This window comes from Lissotriton vulgaris, chromosome 12, assembly GCF_964263255.1.
Source record: "Lissotriton vulgaris chromosome 12, aLisVul1.2, whole genome shotgun sequence".
NCBI lineage: Eukaryota > Metazoa > Chordata > Amphibia > Caudata > Salamandridae > Lissotriton > Lissotriton vulgaris.
In genome coordinates, this window is record NC_141700.1 from 730,579,755 (window position 1) to 730,600,635 (window position 20,881).

General features: G+C 44.9%; 1 protein-coding gene across 2 annotated transcripts in view; it reads right to left on the reverse strand.

Moving 5' to 3' along the window:
* LOC147678411 (uncharacterized) overlaps positions 1-20,881 on the reverse strand; it is a 375,737-nt gene that overhangs the window by 19,709 nt on the left and 335,147 nt on the right. For both annotated transcript variants that reach the window (XM_086946003.1, XM_086946002.1), the window contains exon 5: positions 16,102-16,290. In XM_086946003.1, the coding sequence (XP_086802129.1) occupies positions 16,102-16,290 (189 nt within the window). The remainder of the gene's footprint in view (positions 1-16,101; positions 16,291-20,881) is intronic.

Consider the following 20,881-nt stretch of genomic DNA (forward strand, 5'->3'; position numbering starts at 1 on the left):
GTAGTGTCTCCAGGATTTATAGACATGATACCTTTGTGATTGGTTGTTGTAAGAGAGGCGTGGTTCAAAGCCTCATGAGAAATGTTATTTTTTACATGTGTACTTTCATTTTTATTGGCTGCTGTTGTTGCAGTAAAGAAATGAGAAAGCATAATCCTCGCCTCCGTGTCCTTAATAGAATCTAAAATTCTTGTCGCGATAGCTAGAAAATTTTGTATTCATCAGCCCAGAACCTGTGCGTAAACACCTCTAAAAAGCATAGCAAAATTGCATTGCTGCACTAACCGCCTGGGTAAATGTAGTTTTCTGAACAAGGTATGTGGAGCAAATATTATTTAATCAGGTGCTTTTCTTCAAACACTGACATCCCTACTCATTTAATCACCTTCGTCGAGGTAGAATTTAATACTTAAGCTCAGTGTGGGCTCGGTTTTTACAAAGATCATGAAGACACCCCCTTGCCACTCCACACCCACACTAAGAGCTGCTGAGCCCACATTGATATCCAATCGAGGGATCCAAGAAGATTACATCTTCTACCATTACCTCAAAATTATTAATTGTCTTCCATTACCGCTCGGCTCTATTTTTCCTCAATCGGATGCCTACCTGGTCTTTAATGCATAATCTTATACTCCAAGCAATTGATGAATGCCTAAGTGGACAAACTTGCAAGATCAAGCTATGTTACTATAAAAACACTGCGATAAATTTTCCCTCATTTGGGATTTTCCCACAAGGTTCAAGCTACCATCTCCATGGTTCTGTCCAAATTCGATTACACCAATAGCCTACACCACGGATCATCTTTAACGACCATGAACAACCTACAACGGAGTCAGAACTCGGCTGCCAGACTACTCTTGCATATCAAACCGCGAGACCATATCTCACCTGCCTTGAAAACCCTGCATTGGTTACCGGTTACCAGAAGATCTACGTTCAAGCTGCTTTGTATCACCCACAAAGCAATATATGGAATGGGACCACTTTTCAACAGAAATAAAATCACCAAACACATTCAAAGGAACCTCTGCTCTAAAGGGGCACCTCGCTTCAAAATCCCAAGATAAAAGGAAAACAAGCATTTGCAAATGCATAGGTCTCGCATTTGCGATAGTTTAAGCTATTGGCACTGTAAATGACAATGTCTTTTATTTATATGTTTTGATAATTAATTTATAAATAAAAGGCATTGTCATGTACAAAGCCAATAGCTCAAACTCTTATAAACAGGAGACTTATTAAAAGAAGCGGCTGCCATTCTACCGAGCTTCTTAGAAAGTGAATGCGCGCATGGCGCACTGAATGTTGCAGGAAAACATGTTGTGCCTGCAGTAGGAGAAAGAATTTCAATAAAATAGTGCCTGCAGACTAAAAAAAAAAGACTCACAGTGTAACCACCATAGTAAAAGGGGCAATCCTCATGGGAGGTTACGAATGAAGACAGGAGGGACTAACAAGCCTATTAATGAATCAGAAGCCAGCATTTACAAAGGACAATGACAAATATTGATGGAGTGGGCGAGGCTTCTATTCCATACTCCAATACAGCATGGCTGCCCAGTCTTGACCTGAAAATGTTTATTCAGAGGGGGGCACACCATGGGTTTAGGAGGATTTTTTGTTGTTTAGTTACACTCTTCGAGTAGGACTGACTTTATGTGGAGGGTCAGTCTGGGAGAGAGAGTCCTGTCGAACAACTGACCCCCCCCCCCCCCCCCCCCCTTCCCAGTCCCCTTTGCTAACTAAGCAAGAATTAAATGCAGATAAATACATTTTTCAGAAAGGCAGTGGTGAATATAGGCACTTCTGCATCAAGATGGTCTAGGAAAGCTGGAGAGCGTTGCTCAGTAATAGTTTGTAGGCAGGAGTGAAACCATATTGGCAAGATTAAAAGACTTCTCCTTTTGGGGACAATGGGTTCACATGCTGAGGCAGGGTGTTCCTGAATTGGCAATTGTTGTCCAAAATTGCAAAGCTGTCATTACCTTTTAGCAGAATGCTGCATTGTGCACTGAAGGTTTTGGTGCCCACCGCGCTTTACATTTTAAGTTGAGGAAACCTCCCCCTTATTGTCCGCCTGGTGTTTTATTGATGAGGCGGGAGCCCACTCCGCGTTTCACCGCCGCAGCCCGATCTGTTCTGTAAGCCTTCTCCGGGCTGCTCTCAGCGCAACCCGAAGTCAGGTAACCTTGCCTGGGACATGGACAGGGCATTGAACACGTGTCCAGAAGTATCCAGGGCTCCCGTGAGCTTAGGGTGCCCTGCGTGTTGCAGCCCGCGTGTAGGAGAAGTCCGGCGGGAGCCCACCCCGCCTTCGTGAATGCCACATGGTGCGGACGGAGCAGGATTTCAGGTGGGGCTCCTGTGAGCAAGATGGAGCCCTGTGTGTTGCTGCGACAGAGTGACCGGGTGAAGAGGCAAGTCCCCATGCCATCAAGGAGACCAGCCGGGGAGCAGCGCAGAGTCCTCACAAGAGCCGGTGAGTGGGGTTGAGCGGGTGCCTGCAGGTGGTTAAAGAGGCATGCTGTACGCGGCCACCGGCTGATAATGCATGCAGCGGAGGTAAGCGCGCCGCGCCTGGACAGGAGATGTGCATGCGTATGGTGCGAGCAGGAGTTGTGATAACACTGCGAGCCGTACGCGTGCACATCTCCTGTGTTAAACTTCTGCACAGCTAGTTGATGTAATAACGCCGCAAGCCTTACGTGTGCACATCAACTGTGCCGAAACTGAACAGACAGGAGATGTGCACACATAAGGCTTGCAGCTTTATTACAACTCCTGCTCGCACCATATGAGTGCACCTCTCCTGTTCAGGCCTTGCGGTACGAGTGCACATGTCCTGTCCCCCTTCCGAGCAAAGTCGACAACAATAGAGCTCGCATAGCGAGCAGTGCTTCGCGCTGCATCGCTAGGCGAGACATAAAAACATGGGTGGCACATCCTGCTCTGTTGAAGCAGCCAAACCTATGGATATATTTACCCCCAACATAACATCCATGGACAGCCACCTTAGCTTCAGAAAACTACTCAAGAATTGGCTCTTCCCCACATAAGCACCAAACGCAAACAGAAATTTACAGCACATCCCTCTTAATAGAAGCATTATTTTCACTAAAGATATGTACAGATCTTTGTGTATTGCTTTGTATAAACATGTAGAATAATTATATTGTTTTTAAAAAAATTAACTACAATAGCAAACAAGTTTATCTGGTGCACCTTTGGTCTACATGCACTTGCTTCCATTGTGCATCTATGTACCTTCCATGTACTTGGATCTGTGTGATTGTTACTTTTCTCCTGAAAAAGCATATCCAATGCACTACCCTTTTTCGCATCCTGTACCTCTATCAATATCTTTAATCTACATACACTTACCTCCTCTATGCATCTATATGCTTTCAATGTTCCTATGGATTTATATATTTTTCACTTTCTTCTAATTTAGCATTTCTAATTCACTACCCTATTTTCTCAGCCTATAATTTTCTCAGTATTCAGTATTCATACGTCTTTATTCGAAGTATTTCATCATAAAAGACATCGTAATAAAAACATACATTTCAATATAAAAAACTTCATATTTAAAAGAATAAAAAAACAAACACTTAAAATCACAGTATACTTTAACAAGAATATAAAAAGGATACCCCAGGTATAGTGCATTTTTGATGAAATATGCTCTAGTATTCATTGAGTGTTCTTCGTCACACAACTGGACAATCTATTTAATAACACGGGCATATCATACTAGTTTTAAAACGTGATTAAATATACAGGATCAGACGTACAACCTATAGTAAAATGTAAATAAAGATAAAACATACTCCGCTCCCAAGTGGGTACCTTGTTCTAATGAGCCATGTCCAACCCAAAAACTTTGCCACAGCTATGGTCACAATTTCAGTTGTATTGGTTCTTAGGAGCCATAGGGCCTCTTCGCTCACCCTTGTTCTCAACCCGGAACCGATTGGTTTTAGCCATTTTCTTCGTGGCGCATGATATGCAGGGCAGGCAAAAAAGATATGACCTATCGATTCTAGTTTGTCCCTACAGCAAGGGCAATACTCAGAAGAGTCACCACGCCATGTACTAGTAAAACTCCTAACCGGTAATGTGCCGACTCTAAATTGGTGGTAGAGTTTTCTGTTGTTACTCCTGGTAATGGCGTCCCAATAATCCTCAAGATGGGGGTCGAGTTTGTGGGCCAGAAACCTGCCAGTCAAAGTAGAGGAATCTGACTGGGCAACAATTTGAGTTTTAATAGAGGCCCAATAAAGTTCTTTATATTGTTTTTTTGAAGGAAAAACATTATTTTCGGGGGCCGTCCATAACAAACTTAGACCCATATTTACCAGCATGAACTTAACAGCTCTAAACCCAGGAAGATTACTAGAGCCCACCATTGATCTCAAATCTAAGATTTCATTAGGAAAAATGGCCAGTTCCGGAGTTGTCCAGATTCTCCTCCACAATCCTAACATCCTGTACCGAGCTACGTCTATGATTGAGCGATAGCCCAGATCGAGCATGAAGGATTTCAACGGGGTAGATTGCGGGAGGCCCACCAAATTTCATAAAAATTTATTTTGAATTTTGGCTAGTTGGGAGAGATCAGAGGAGCCCCAGAGGTCCGCACCGTACAGGATAGCTGAACTTATTTTAGCCTCGTATATTTTTAACACCGGCTCTATCCTTTTGAATTGTGACATTCTTTGCTCTTTAATAAGACACCCTGTTAATCTAGCGAATTTTAGACAGATGGCATCAAGTTGTGGTTTCCATCTTGTCCTGTGCTCTAGTACTACTCCAAGATAAGTCATTACCTCCACCTGCTCTAAATCAGTGCCATTCATACGAACGTGGCTCTTTAATGGCTTATTTTTAGTTAGGACCATAAATTTAGTTTTACAGACGTTTACCTGTAGATCATTTAGTTTACAGAAAACCTCAAACTTATTTATCGCAGATTGGAGAACCTTTTGAGTTTTCGAAAGGATAAGGGTGTTGTCTGCGAAGATAAGGAGAGGAAACTTTTTACCACCTAGTATCGGTGCATCAGTTGGAGAATCGGCAAAGTACTGGGCAACCTGATTGATGAAAAGAAGGAATAAGGTCGGAGCGAGTACGCATCCTTGCCTGACTCCACGGCTAACTGGGAAGCTCTCAGTTACCTGGCCCTGTCTGCCCCATCTGACCCTGGCAAAAGTATCCTCATGTAGACGTATTACTAAATTCAAGAGTTCTTGTGGCATACCCATTTTACCTAAGGCAGCCCATAGTTTTTCTCTGTGGACAAGATCGAAGGCGGACTTTAGGTCCACAAATGCAGCGTAAATAGTTCCTCCGCTCAGGTGCACCACCTTCCAATAAATCAAAAGGAATCTAAGCACTGGATCTATTGTGCTGACACTAGTTCTAAATACAGCTTGCATAGGTGAAAGAATGTTCTCGTTTTCGACCCAATCCTCAATTTTTGCCAATAGCATTCTGGCTACAACTTTCTGGATTGCTTCTATTAAACTTATAGGGCGGTAAATCCCCAGGACAGAGCCATCCCCCTTTTTAAATATTGGTAGGATTTCAGCCCCTTTCCAAGAGTCCGGAATCCTAGCCCCATTTGCAATGGCATTAGCTAGTGTCGTGATGTATGAACCCAGTTCAAAAGGTTAAATTTAATTAAATCGGCGGGGATACAATCAATGCCTGGGGCTTTACCAGCCTGTACCAACCTCAAGGCCTGCTCTGTATCTTTATTCACAAACACTAGTGGTGGACATAACAATGGAGACATTGGTGCTGGGGTTTCCATGCCCCATTCATCCGCTGACTCTGGATCCCTAAACTGGGCCGCAAAATACTCCACCCATTTCTCAGCAGGAACATGATTCGCTGGAGTTTGCGAGTCAAGATTTCCACCCCATTTCACCACCTGCCAAAACTTGATCTGATTCGTCGACCTACTTGCTTCATATAGGTCCTGCCAACGTCTATCATCCCAAGCTCTTTTAGCCTCCCTTTGGGCTTTCTTGTATGCAACGCTAGCCTGTCTAATGTTTACCACCCTTGATTTAAATCGCTTTAACCAGGGAACTGTAAGCCAAACAACATGATTTATTATACCATTTTTCCCCGGTGGTGGCACTAAGTCTAGCCCGGGTTAAGGGGGTTTTGTGAGCAGAGCTTTCAGATTTACAAAAAGCTGCTCATGAAGCACTATCGAATAATCAGGCTGCCCTGAATGGTTAGCCTGTGCCTCTAACTCACCCCGGGTCAATAAGACTTCATTAGTTATCCTTTCAAGGATTACTGGGTCTTCGATAACCTTATTCCAATGAACCCTACGTCTATCATTGCTTAGGAAGGCATCAGCTGTCACACCTGGTAATACTACTACACTCTGGGTTTACTTCTAGTTTTAAACTTAAAACCAAAGGGTTATGGTCACTCTGGGTGTGCTAGAATAGACATATCATCCAGTAATGACCAAAACTCTATTTTTAATAGGATGTAGTCAATACGGCTAGTGCAGATGCCATTATCAAAGGTTGGGCAGCCATTTTATTGGAAAGGGAACGGCCGTTTATGGCTCTCAGCCCCCACTCAAAACAGTCCCAGCCATTGAAGGGCAGCCTCTGTCCCTCTCTTAATCGGGTTTAATACCAGATGTGGGACATTCCAGAGTGCGTCTTTTTCAGTATGAATGTTCACCCTCGCACAGAAAAGGTTCGAAGGTACAATTAAAGTCCCCGGCCACTATCAAGAGTTTTTCCGTCCCAATAGAGTTAAAAAGTGAGTCTAAATTACCAATAATAGCGGGTGACCGACCACCGGGCAAGCCACGCGCATATATATTAATATTAAAAATTTCCTGATCTTTCCTGACAAGCTTGATCCCAAGAATATCAAGGTTTTGCACTACCACTTCGATAGGCCTGTAGCTAAGGGACTGCCTCACCCAAATTGTTAGACCTCCTGAGGCTCTACCTTTTTGTCCCCGAATCGCAGGTTTGAAAAAGTTGAGGTACCCCAATCGAAAAATTGGATCGGGTGCCCAGGTTTCTTGAAAAATTAGAATGTCATAGGCCTCTATAAAGTCCGCCCACTCTCCTAAATCTAATTTCCCTTTGAGACCAGCAATATTCCATGAGGCAATTTTGAAATAAGGGTCCTGAAGATGGGGTGGGCTTAATTTCAGGGGCTCCATAGTGGAACTTGTTAGCCTCTCCCCCACAACTGAGGACACTAATTGGTGGATCACTAAGCGGGGGGTCCAGGGATGATGTTACATCCCTATTTGCATCCTTATGTTTCACCAGTACCATTTGCTTAGGCCCACACTGTACCAGTTTACTATCTTCACTATTTCTGGGTACCCCAACCTCTGGTAGGCAAAATTCTGTGGGGCTCATGCTGGATCTCTTGGACACTATTGAGTGGCCAGAGCTACCCAGAAGTCAGTCGACTCCCTCTAGGCCAGAAATGGGCTCAAACCTATAGAACAATGGTGGAAATTGTGTAGTCCATTCGCAAGTGGGTCTTCTAAAGGGGCTTATCCTTCAAGGCTTAATTGGAACATGCGTAGGGACACTACTTCTTTGAGGATAGAAATAGTTGAGGCCTAAGGATTGAACATCTCCCTCTCTACCAAATGTAGGTTCTCTACGAATGAAATCTACCACCCATGGGTCCCTAAAGTTGATAATAACGCATTCGCCCTCCAGATCCTTAGGACAGTGACCCACCCAACCTGTTCTTCGGACATTTAAGATCTCCGTGTTAGACATTGGAGGGAGGGGTCGGTTCTTATTCAGCCAAAAGGTAACCTTGTTTTTTTAACTCTATAAGAATCTATTTTATCCTCTCCGATAGCTGTAACTCGTGTCAGGATGATTGTAAAGGGTGCAGACTCGAGAGGTAAATTAACACAGGGTGGCCTTTGCTTAAAAGACTCTTTACCCATTTTGCCAAGCCCCAATGGCTGTCCACCAATAACAGGTACACATGGAGTAGGCCAGAGACTAGTCTCCACACCATCCTTCGGAGGCCTGCTCTTGGCAGAAGCCCTTGGGACAAGGACATTGGGAGCTTTCTCAATACTAGTTTTTTTTGCCTGTGTTATCAAAGGGTCGGTTATGGATGAGGGGGCCCGCCTAGCTATAACACTATTCCTCGATTTCTGATATCCTATTGGGAGGCTCCAATATTTTTAGGGTCCTTTAACTAGATTACCCAACTTAACCGAGTTATCTCTAGCTAGATTCTCCAACTGGTCCAATTTAGTATTTATCAGCCTTGTGCGTTCCAAGAAGGGTAGCATCAAGGATTTGACAAGAATTTCGATCTTACCCAAGAGAACTTCCTCTGAACTATAAGTCAGACATTGGTCGACAGGATCTACAGGACCCGCTATGGGAGTTGGGGGGCTTATTACAACAGAAGGTAGCAGCACTGTACTATTATTCTTGGATATCTTTGCATTTCTCCCCATCCGAGTTTTATCCCCTCTTTCTTTCACTAGATTTGAAATTAAGTAATCCTCCCAAGGTTAAGGGGTTTGTGCGGGGCTCGGTGGTAGGGGCAGGTCGCCAGAACTATTTAGTGAGCTATCTGTACATACGCTGGTTATTGATGTGACCGGATCAGGCTGTCAGCCTCAGCATCCAAATCCACAGGCATCAGACCCAGGCTTGAGCAGTGTATTGGACTAGGGTCTGGGTGGCTAAGTTGTGGGGGAGAAACTGCTAACCCAATTTTTCCCAGCGACGAGCGTTTGCCAGTAACAAGATCCACTGATAATCTCTTCTCGGCAAATGCGATTCTTTTCTAAAATGCCTGTTACCCGCTTAAAAAAAGTGATCAAGAGTACCGGATACCACCCCATTCTTAGTAGTAACCTGGACAATTCTTTCTTTCACCGAGCGTAGAGACCTAGCTATTAAAAAGGCCCAAGCAGGGGCCCGAGCAACTACACAGAGATAAAAATAAGTTCACGTAACAATTAATACGATCGGCACAATATTAGTTACAAGTCTCAGCTCGGTCCAAACTTCACTTGAAAGGGGGGTGGCCCGACCAGACCACGGTCGGCCTCAGACGGCCCACCCTTTGCCCGGGCTTCGCCCGAGCAGGTCACACGCGTGGACCGCGAGGCGCGTAAGTTGGGCGTGGTTTTATACACCTAGAGGGGAAGCGGGAAGAGTCCCAGGTGCGCTCGATCTCCTCCGCGCATTGCCGCCTGGGACTCGCAGTCCCGCACCCTCACGGAACAAAGTTCTATTAGGCCAGTTCAAAGGGTCCAAAATGCCAGTAATTCCAGACAGGCTCAGCAGGTCTTCAATCACCGCACTGGTCAACAAGTATTCCCAACTAACGGCTGCGAGCGGAACAATATACCTTCTATCCCAACTTTCTGACTCATCAGACTTGTTTCTACTACTCTTTCCAATGCACTACCCTATTTCTCACCCTATACATCTATCAATAAATCCTGTACATCCACTCATTTATCCCAAACCCATACCACTACTATGATTCCCAGAATAACCCTTTCAAGACTCTTCCCTACTCCACCCCTCCTTGCATCATCTGACACCTTTTACTTTAACTATCCCCAAAACCAACCTTTCTAAACTCTTCCCTCTGACTCTTCCCCTCCACTGACCCTTTTAACTCATCCAAAAGCATCCTCCTACTGCTTGGACCATAAATAAATATATAGATATATCTATATATTTATTTATCTTTCAATATTCTATCCCTCCACTATGCTTTTTATTCAAAATTCAGACTAACATGTTCAATCTTGAATTTCATATTCCACTATACTAATTCACCACTAATCCTTTATGGGTTCCAGAGTAGCATGCAACACACCAGAAAAGCGCTTCAACACCCATCAGGGATAACCGGTGCTAAATGAATGCACACCTTTCTTCCCCTTCCATCCCTCCGCTATCCTTCTCACTCCAAATAACTGACTAACCTATCCACCACACAAATTACTTTCATATTTCACTATAATAATTTAACACCAATTCCTTTATGGGTCACAGAATAGCATGCTACTCGCTGAAAAATCTCTTTGTCATCTCGTCAGGGGTAGTAAGCGCTATATAAATGCAATTACAATACAATTACCTTAACATTATTAATTGTCTTCCATAACCTCTCAGCTCTATTTTCCTCATTTGGAGGTTTACCTTGTCTTTATGAATATAGTAAATACTTTTAGTACTGAAATACATTTAAATAAGATTATGCTTTAAACTGTGATATCTAGTTTTAAATTATATTTAATAAAAATACAATATGATTGAGCTTCATTTGTTTGTGCCTAACCATTGCACTAAGACTTCGAAATCAAAGTCTATAATTATTTTTATATGGATAGCTCCAATTAAGCAACTTTTACTATAGCCCCCAATACAAACGCTAACCAATGATGAATATATAGTAAACGTAAATTCAATTTATGTTTAATAAAATATGGTGCCCTTACCGTAGCACTAATATTACCACTGACCAGTTAATGAATATACAAATAACTTTAATGTGAGTTTTAAAACGAACCCCAACCAATAGTTATGGGATTAGATTAATTTACATTTATGCCTGTATTTTTGAAAATCAGTAAATATTTTGGAAATGAAATAGGCAATAAGCTTGTCACAAGTAGTTTCACTATGTTCACTGTGCCATTTTGCATGCAAGCATGTAAATAACACAACAACAACGGTTCCCTTAATGTGAACAAGGCTGATACCAACCGAATGGCGTCTTTGGAGACACTGCAATAAATTGAAATTCTGCAGACCTTGGGTTCTCGCGTCCGGTTCTTGAATACTGTGACTGGATCCTTTATATAATTTAAATTTATATGTAATTGCATTTAATTAAAATAAATGCATGTTAAGGAAAATGCTACGTACCCAGTATGCATCTGTTTGGTCATATAGAGCTGTAGAGCCATATGCTTTAGCATAGATCGCCATCTAGTGTTGGGTCCGCATGTTTGCACTTGGTTTTAATTCTAAGAAGTCTTTGCAGTCAGGAGGTAGGTGACTCCTCCTTTTGGTGATGACATGAGCATCAACTCCATCCCCAGATTGTTTTGCTGTAAGGGTGATAATGGAGTTAGTAAAAGTAGTAAAAGGATGTCCATGTATAGTGTATCTAAGTAAGGTAATACTGCAACAGAAAAGAGGTACCCGGGGAGGCAGGTGAGCGCATATGGCTCTACAGCTCCATATGCCAAGAACAGATGCATACTGGGTAAGTTGCATTTTCCGTTCGACATATGAGCTGTAAATCATATGCTTTAGCATATACTCAACTTGTATCTGTTGCAGTGGTTTGAATAATGTTCCTAAAAACATGCCTGGCCCACACTAGCTTTTTTGTTTTGCTAACACATCTACACAATAGCGCTTTGTAATGAGTGAGATATAGACCATGTTGCAGCCTTGCAGATGTCATCTAAGGGATGACATTTGGGTTAGGAGGAGGAGAGGGAGGTATGTAAGGGGAAGAACGATTAGTACCCATGTCCTTTTTCTTCAGAGATATAGAGCAATCCTCAGAAATCCAGCTTCCGTTTTTTAGGAAGAGTGGCCAGGAGGTGTCCAGTTTTAGGGTCAATACTTAGTCTCTTGTTTTGGATCCAAAAGGTGGGCAGTCAGACTGAGGTTCTTTGGATGGGGTATCTTTTTCTTTAGGAGTTGATTTCAGTGTCAAAGATTTGGGCTGAGAGTCTTTGGGCATCTAATAATTTGAAGCCGGGTGCTTGGCTTTAGCCGGTTTGGGCTCAGAAGCTTTCGGAATGGAAGTTCTTGGTTCTGAACTTTTTGGCACGGAGGACCTTGGCTCTGATCCTTCAGATGTTGAGGATTTCGGCTTAGATGATTTCAGCTCAAAAGTTTTAGATTTGGAGGATTTCGGCTCCGAAGCCTTTGCTGTCAAAGGGGTCAAAGGTGTCTTCGGTGAAGGTGGTGAGGAGACTGGCATATGCTTTTGTCTAATGTTTTGGTGCACAGAGTGTTGGTTCAGAACCGGAATCGGGCTTGCTTGAGTCCGAGCCAGAAGGCTTGTCTGTGTTTCATAGCTGGGATGGACGGCGGGGAATCTGAAACCTTTTCTGTGCCGACCTGAGCCGGAGGGCGAAGGGGATACCGGAGCCTTAGGTTTCGGTTGAGTGGGCACATGGGGATCTGTACTCCCGGTACATAGAGCCGAGTGATGTTTAGTTCTTCTTCCATGTCAGAGTTGACTTCAGACACAGACACCAGTTCTTCGTCCTCTGCTTCTGCAGCTGGACAATGGGAATCTGAAGCTTCACCGAAGATGTCCGGTAGGGAGGACGGTGGCAGTGTCTCCCCGACCCGCTGATGCGGAGTGCTGTAAGCTGATGAATGTAGTATTCAAATTTTAATAACAGTAACTGTTGGCAGACAATTTTAAATAGCGCCGTATTTTAAAACTCACCGAATTTACTATATTTGCACTGAAGATCAGGGGCTTATGTGCATTGTGAAATCTTACTGTTGCGAAGCCTGGGCTCGATCACACGACCTGCCCGCCCCGGTCCGACTCGGCAACCAGTGCCGTTGAGCAGAGGGCGGGTCAGGCAGAGCCAGGTGACTCCCGCCCACATCGAGCGGTCAGCGCTCTAGCTGCAGCACACAGAGGGGTATTTAGGCAGCGAGGAGCAGGCGGCGAATTGTGGTAGGGAGGTCGGTGGCAGTGTCTCCCCGACCCGCTGACGCTGAGTGCTGTAAGCTGATGAATGTAGTATTCAAATTTTTTACCGAAAGAATTGATGCTATCTATGAAAAGATAGAGGCACTTATCCCAGCCACGACCAGCCAGGATGATCACACATTGGTGCAAACTGTGTCCACCAATTCCTACACCTTTGATAATTTCCCTGAGATTTCTTTGTCAGAGGTTGAGAAGCTGCTCATTGACATTAAAAGTGGGAGCCCGGCTGATTTACTTCCAGCCAGGTTAATGGGACCTTTAGGGAGTACACTTGGTCCCGATATTCAGAGACTGGTGAATCTCTCACTAACAGGAAGTGTCCCACAGGAATGGAAAAAGGCCCTAGTCAGACCGATTAGGAAGAACATCTCTTCCCCTTGGACCAACATGTCTAATCTTAGGCCGATCTCCCTGCTACCTTTCTTGGGGAAAATCATCGAAAAGCACACAAACAAACATCTGTCCAACTACCTTGAACAATCGGGAAGCCTTGATCCCTCACAGTCAGGTTTCAGGCCAAAATACAGCACTGAGACGGCCCTGCTGTCGATAACGGATGATCTACGCATGTACCAGGACAGTGGTTACTCCGTTGTCCTGGTACTGCTGGATTTATCGGCAGCGTTCAATACCATCTCACATAACATCTTGATCGAACGACTGACTGTGAGCGGAATCGACAGCAAGGCACTGGACTGGATTAAGAGCTTTCTCTCCGACCGCACCCAATGTGTCACCATGGGTGACTTCAGGTCGGAAGAGGTTAAGATCACCAAGGGGGTTCCTCAGGGATCCTGTTTGAGCCCGACTCTGTTTAATACCTATGTGGCCCCCTTGGCAGATATATAACCAGAGCCTTTGGTTTCTGTCCAGTGTCCTATGCTGACGATACGCAGCTGCTCTTTCCCTTTAAACAACTAACACCGGAGGTTATACAATCTTTCTCCGAAGGGATGAAGGCAGTAGCTCGGTGGATGTCTTCCAACTTTCTTCAATGCAATGTTGGTAAGACCGAGGTGATGCTTTTCGGTGAAGCCAGGGTCCAGTGGTCCCCTGATTGGTGGCCACTTGACTTAGGCCCAGTCCCTGAACTCAAGCTAATAATCAAGAACCTGGGGGTACGGTTGGAACCGGAGTTGACTATGAAACAACATGGTAACAGCATTGTGGGATCTTGTTTTCACATGATAGGTCTCCTCCGTAGGATATTCCCTTTCCTCCCTGACTCCTACAGAAGAACTTTGATTCAGGCTCTAGTAATCAGCCGTCTTGATTATTGCAATGGTCTCCTGGCAGGTGCAAATGAAGAGGTACTAGATCGTTTGCAAGTAGTGCAGAACACAGCAGCCAGGCTGGTTCTTAATGCCCCCCCTAGATCTCCATCCAAACCTCTGCTGAATAAACTTCACTGGTTGTCCATACGTCAACGAGTGAAGTTTAAGACCTGCTGTATTATACATAAAGGTCTACATGATCTAGGACCGGACTATCTGGCAAGAAAATTTGTACCATATGTTCCTACTCGCACCCTTAGGTCTATCGAACAGCTGCTGCTGAGTGTACCCAAGATCAGTAGAACTAGACTGGGTGGTAAGGCCTTGTCTGTGGTGGGTCCTAATTTGTGGAACGCGCTTCCACTCTTACTGAGACATTGCCCCGATCATCTCCTTTTTAGGAAACAATTGAAAACTTTGTTTAGTCAATACTAGCTAAGCAAGTCTTTACTCTGAACTAGGTAATTGTTTTAGTGGGCTTTATAATTTCAATGCCACCACCTCTAGACTTTCACGCCGGCTGTCTCAAGCGCGGAGATACTCCTACGGGAGTCTATTCCTAGCGCTATACAAACCTGCAAATAAATAAATAGGGAGCTGCTACCACGTTGCAGAGTAGAGAGCAACAATCACAATTGGTTTTCTTCGAGCGGAACGATTGGCACGATTCAGTCCTTTTCGTCATGTTCCAGGGATAAGCAGAGGTTTCACACCTCGTGCAAGTTGGAGCGTGGAAATATAGCATGACACCCGGGACATAGCTTAAATAGAGTCTGTTCCGTCAACTGCTGGCGTGGTTGGAATGGGTAGGCCCGAATGCCTGCCCTGAAGCTCCCGATCAAAGGTTTTCGCAGTTTAAACAGTACACTATATAAACAATGAGATTCTATCAATGTGTTGTGGTAATTATTTTTAAGATTTTGTTTTTTGTGTCTAGTGAAGTACTAGGCTCTCTCCTAGGTCTGAAAAGACGAGAGCACTGTGTGCTTTTCAAAATACCCCTCACACACTAAAAAGTCCTTTAGTGTCATGCTTCATCATAGGGGTCTTCCCGTCCCTCTAGCGGGGCGGGGCGTGCTACGACCAACGAACTACGCTGGAGCACTTTTTTGTGACAGAAGGCTATGTGTTAGTGTAGGAGGTGTCAGTGAAGCGTAGGGACCTAACATGTGAGTGCAAAGATTAGTTAAAAAGTTTTAAAAATCCCTGGCTAGTAGAAAAAATATATTTTATTCGCTTCTCTAGCTGGGAACGTTAAGAAGGGGATTTTGAGGTAGAGCAATAGCTTGCTACTGAGTCGACATGTTTCATAAGCAGTCCCCTACTGCTTACTCATCAGGACCTTATAGTGGTCCCTACTACAGATTGCTCAGTTCTAAAGTAATAAGCCTACCGTCCTACAAACAAACAGCAAAAATAGGCTGTCTGTTTGGGCTTCAGAGCATGAGCTGGCCCTAGTGAAGCATGGTAATTTTCAATTAATACAAAAATATTGACCTATTGCGGTCTTAGTTCCACAAATGTTCAATGCCCCATGAGCTTGCAGTCGAAGCGTATTCAACACGGTAGAGTCACCCGCACAAGAACAATCCCTTGATCCTACCCCCGTGCTGCTCTGAGGACTACTGCGAGTCGACGACAGTCCTGTCAAGGGTAGAGGACTGCACGTCAAAGGGGTTCGAGAACGATACCAAACCGGAGCGCCTCAATACACATCCGAACCCGATGGTGGAAAAAACTATCAGGGGATGGAGTAGATGCCCACGCGCACTATCACCAAAAGGAGGAGTCACCTACCTTGTGACTGCAAAGACTTGCAAACATCCGGACCCAATACTAGAAGGCGATCTATGCTAAAGCATATGATCTACAATTCATATGCCTTGAACATATATTTTTTTATACTGTGTAGAAGCAAATTAGGTAATTGTATGGTAGAAATATTTTTGTTGAGGTACTGGTCAGCAGTGGCAATGTTCAAATGTGGAGCTGTGATGATACTCCACAGGTGAACCGCTATGAAACTAAAACCTGTGCCCACCCAGTGATTAATGCTGACCTGCAATGAAAAACGCCAGTAGGAGGAGGCTGATGATCAAAGAGCAGACGTTGCTCCAATTGAAGGGTTCTTCTTGTTTTACGCAGCACAAGATGCTTTTAATGAGACGCAGGAGGCTGGTGACACCGGTAATGATCAGGTCGTAGAGTTTGAGGTACCCTGCGGGGAATTCGTGGAAGCACGCCATCACTGTGGAAGCAAGAACAGAGCATCATCAGAGAAGTATTAGTGCACCTTCCACCCCAAGCCTCCTTTCATGCCAGCTTATTTCAGTGGGAGGGAGGAGGCAAGCATTTGTGCACTAAAATGTATTTAAGTGGCCAAGTTGGGTTTTCATTTAATGTGTTAACTGGTTTTAAAGCCACGATGTACAGGCAGATCAGTGTAAAGAGCAAAGTGGCAGCAATGCTTCTCTATATTGTACATGTTGTTAAACAGAGGGGTAGTTTGAGGGGGATAAGCGCATAATGTTAATTTGTGGTTGCTCAACGCCAAGTACCCACCTGTTTCTTTGTGGTTTGTTTTTGGAGACAAGAATTTCAATTTGCCCTTACTCCCACAATTGTTCAGGGGTACCACTTAGAAAGGTGCTTTACAGAGGATTCCTCATGCACAACCATGACCTTCATTCACTACTAGTAGCGCAATATTGTACCGTAACACCAAGCAACACAAGTCAGATAATATTCTGCTCTATCACATTCTTCTGCCTGATATGTGGCCATTCATTATGTGTTTAAGACTCATTTTGCGACATGAATATCTCCTAAGCTCGTATTGGAATAATTTGAGGTGAAGTGCAAGCAGTTGTCAGCCGAATAAGGGATCATCTCCTAACAGGCAAAAGAGTCAAACAGGAACACAAACTTTCAGTGTTTTACCCAGGTCTAAATGGAACCATTAGTCTTGTTTTTTAGATTTCCGAACACCCATTGTTATGAGGTTTTACCCTAAATGTGCATGGCTTTGTAGTACACAAGTATTCCACCCGGAAAGTTCAGGCTGATGGCAAACAATCTGGTGGCCGTTATGTCTCCCTGTTGTACTCTGGTGGATGAAAAATATGCAAGTCACTTGGTGAAAAGTACGTAATTTTGTGCCGTACAGTTCCGGGCTCTACACCCACTCTCTGTGCCTGCCCGACTATAAGGATTAAAGCATTTAGTGATGGTGCATTTGTTCTTGAATGTTGTGGTCCACTGGTAAGCAGTGCGGCAATTTAGGGCCAGTCTTGCATGCATTAGTTTCTGAATGAGTTTTTGGCCAGACGTGCCTGTCCTTATGTTGTATCGTTGCACAGTTAAGGGTCTGTTCAGCTCCAGTGTGAGTGTAGCTTGGAGGAAGGGTTGATCCTGCAGGAGCATGGTTAGGTGAAGGAAAGCTTGGAATCACATCTCACACTCAGGACCACTGAGGCTACCACCAAAGAACGTGGTGAAGGGCAGCTGAGGTGCTATTTAACCCACACATTTCCATTTTTGACACACTGAGGCAGAAGAAGTTTTCCTCTGATGCTTGATGTGATCCAAGCACTTTGGGATTCATGCTATCAGGACGAGGCGCTGAGAGAAACACTTTTCCTGGCGAAAGAGACAAGTCCGTAGATCCGGTGAGGGTGATCGCCCTGTTAGAACTTTGGCCAGGCTCCTCCGGAGTCCACATGCTTCATCCTACATCTCCAAACTTACAGACCCAGAGATTCAAACCCGTTCCTCCACCCCAGAGCTCCAACAAATCATGGTTGACTTTTTTGCCCACCTACTCCACTTTGCAAATGGCAGTTCCCTCTGACCAGGAGGCCTACTTTGATGCCATCGAATTGGTATGGGTATCAGATGCACAGCGGGAGTTTCTAGGCTTCCCGATCACTGCAGAGGAGATACAGCAGGCAATCGGCAGCCTCCACCCAGATAGAGCTCCCGCCTAGAATACTCTTCAATTCTTACTGCTGAACATTAACCAGGACACCCTTAAGGTGGGCTGGCTCCCTCCCCCCGCCATCGATGCGGGAGGCAGTCATTTTTACACTCCTCAAGCTGGACAAGCCGGCTAACCAATGCGACTCATATCACCCACTGTCTCTCATCAACATAGACAACAAAATATTTGATAAGGTACTGGCTAACGGGCTGCAACTTTTGCTTCCTGTAAGGATCAGACCCCATCAACCCGGATTTATACTGGACTGCTCCACGGCCCATAACTTAGGAACCATATTTGCAGTAATAAATCATCTGCATCCGCGTAACTCTGCAATGGCTGCACTGCTCAATGCCACAAAAGCATTGGATACGCTGGAGTGGGAATACCTCTTCCCGTTGCTATCTCGTCTAGGTCTCGGTGCCAACTTCATTGCGCAGATACGCCTGCTCTACACCCTGCTCGCCACTAGTATGCCTGAATGGACAAATATCACACCCTTTCCCGGTGACCATGGGCACGCAGCAAAGGTGCCCACTCTCCCCCTTACTTTTCGCCATCGCAATGCAAACCCTAGTGGCCAAAATCCGTCAGCACCCCGCAAACTATAGGCTTTACATCTCGCGGCCTGGTCATATCCCTTTAAGCTGACAACATTACCCTTTATGCTATTCAGCCTGAGACTAATCTCTCCCCATTAATCTGTGCAGTCATATTATTCAGAGGCTTGTCTGGTGTTCAAGTTAATTGGGCCAAATCTATGCTTCTTCCCTAACGGATGCCACACTTCCGTTCCAAATAAGACTACCCGCTCCAATGGGCCACTGGGCCCGTTAAATACCTGGGCACTCAGGTCAGCAGGAATGTTGAGGCACTATAGCAAGCTAACTTTAGTAGAGCCATAGCCTGGATAGAGGACCATGCTCCTCTGTGGTCTGAGCTTCCAATGTCCATGGCAGGATGGATTGCCATAGCAAAGATGGTCGTGCAAACAAATTTCTTTATTTGTGAATATTCATATCCCAATTACAAAGGCCTTTTTTAAACATCTTTGCTCCAACTTCATCACGCTAGTCTAGGCAGGCCAACAGCCCTGCATTGCATACGAACTTCTAACGCTGCCACAATCACAGGGAGGGATGGGTGCACCAGATCTGCAGCTATATGCGCTGTGTGCCCAGGCACATTTCTTGCACTACTGGACTCACCCCACACCTTTTCAACCACACATCATGCTCAAGAAAGACAGGATCTCCCTGTGGCCATTATATACAGCGCCATTTCTTCCTTATAAACAGCCAGGCCCAGAGATCGACACTCCGCAATGTGTGCGTTGGGCATGGATCAGGATGGCAAGATGCACAGGCACCACTCAACTGTATGCCCCATCAGTTCCAGTGGTAAAACACCCTGTTACCTCCTTTAAATGATAAAGGCACAATCAGCCCGGCCAGTAAGCAAAATATTCATACCTTTGCGGATCTCTATCCTGACGGCCAATTTCTTGCCCCTCCAACCTCGGCAACCAACACAGGTGCACCCTTGGGTGTCCTTTTGTATTACCAATTGCGTGTAACATGCCAGGCTCTTCACGACACCATCTCAGCTCCCCCAAAGACACTCACAGCGTTAGGAAACATTCACGACACCCTCGCCCCGGAAACTGATGACATCCATATATAACCACATGCAGCGCACCGCATTAGCGGTGGCCACACGAGTCGGAGCAAAAAGACCTTGCACTTCTCCTAACCGATACCTAGTGGGCCTTCTACTGCGGCCAGCCTGAGAGGCTTTCTCCCAACTACAGATGACTTATCCATTTCAAATATTTGCAACATCCATACTGAACCCCTATACAAATACACCCGATGGGGCTATGCCCGGAATCCCGCTGCCCACGCTGCTATTCACCTCACGGGGACATCATTCACTTGGCCTGACACTGTCTTGCAATTACTGCCTACTGGGTGGAAATCCTCTGCATAATATGGAGACGCAAACATACCGGTATGCCAGTCTCCACTGTTGTGGCTACTGGGCCTTGTAAAGGACATGCCAAGTGATTCCTGTAAATTGCTTGCTTTGATGCTCCTTACTGCAAATAGAAGAATAGGAATGAAATGGAGATGCACACAGGCACCCCAAGCCCAAGACTGGGTCACAGACATTACATACTGCCACAAACAATTATCCAACTCCTGGGACCGGATGCTAGCGGGGACCTGCCTCTGAGACATCTAGGAACCCTTTACCACCTATCTTCGGCAAGCAGGCAACTTACCCAAGGCCCTAAACAGCTATGTGTCTAGCTGTGCACCAGAAGTATGTGCATGCCCACCATGTAATTTTATCTTTCTAATTTAAAAGCTCATGTCTATAACAAGCCAACTGTTTATAAATTAAAAACATAAAAATAAAAGCTTGAGTGCCACCATGATGTTGCCTTTTTGAAGCAGATGGATTACATCCTGTAATGTTACCATATAAAAGTGTTCCCATAACGTGTATTGATTGAAAAGGCAAAGATGCAGTATTGATCTCAGCGTTCCATCCTTCTTGGGTATTAAGAAGTATAGGGAATACATGCCTCTTCCAAGGCGTTCTTTGAAACTGGCTTGATGGCATCTTTGGACAGCAGATCGTTGACCTCCTTCGTGAGAAGGTGAAGGTGTTGATGGTCTGTGTGCGTGGATGCATGTTTGGGGCTGTGGTATGAGGTCTAAACATCATCCATGTTAAACTATGAACAGCAACCATTAATCAGATGTCATTTCAGGCTAAAGCTGGTGGAACTGCTGCAGTCTTCGCCCAACAGGTGTGTGATTTTCTTTGGGGGGGGGGGGGGTAGTTGAGGGGA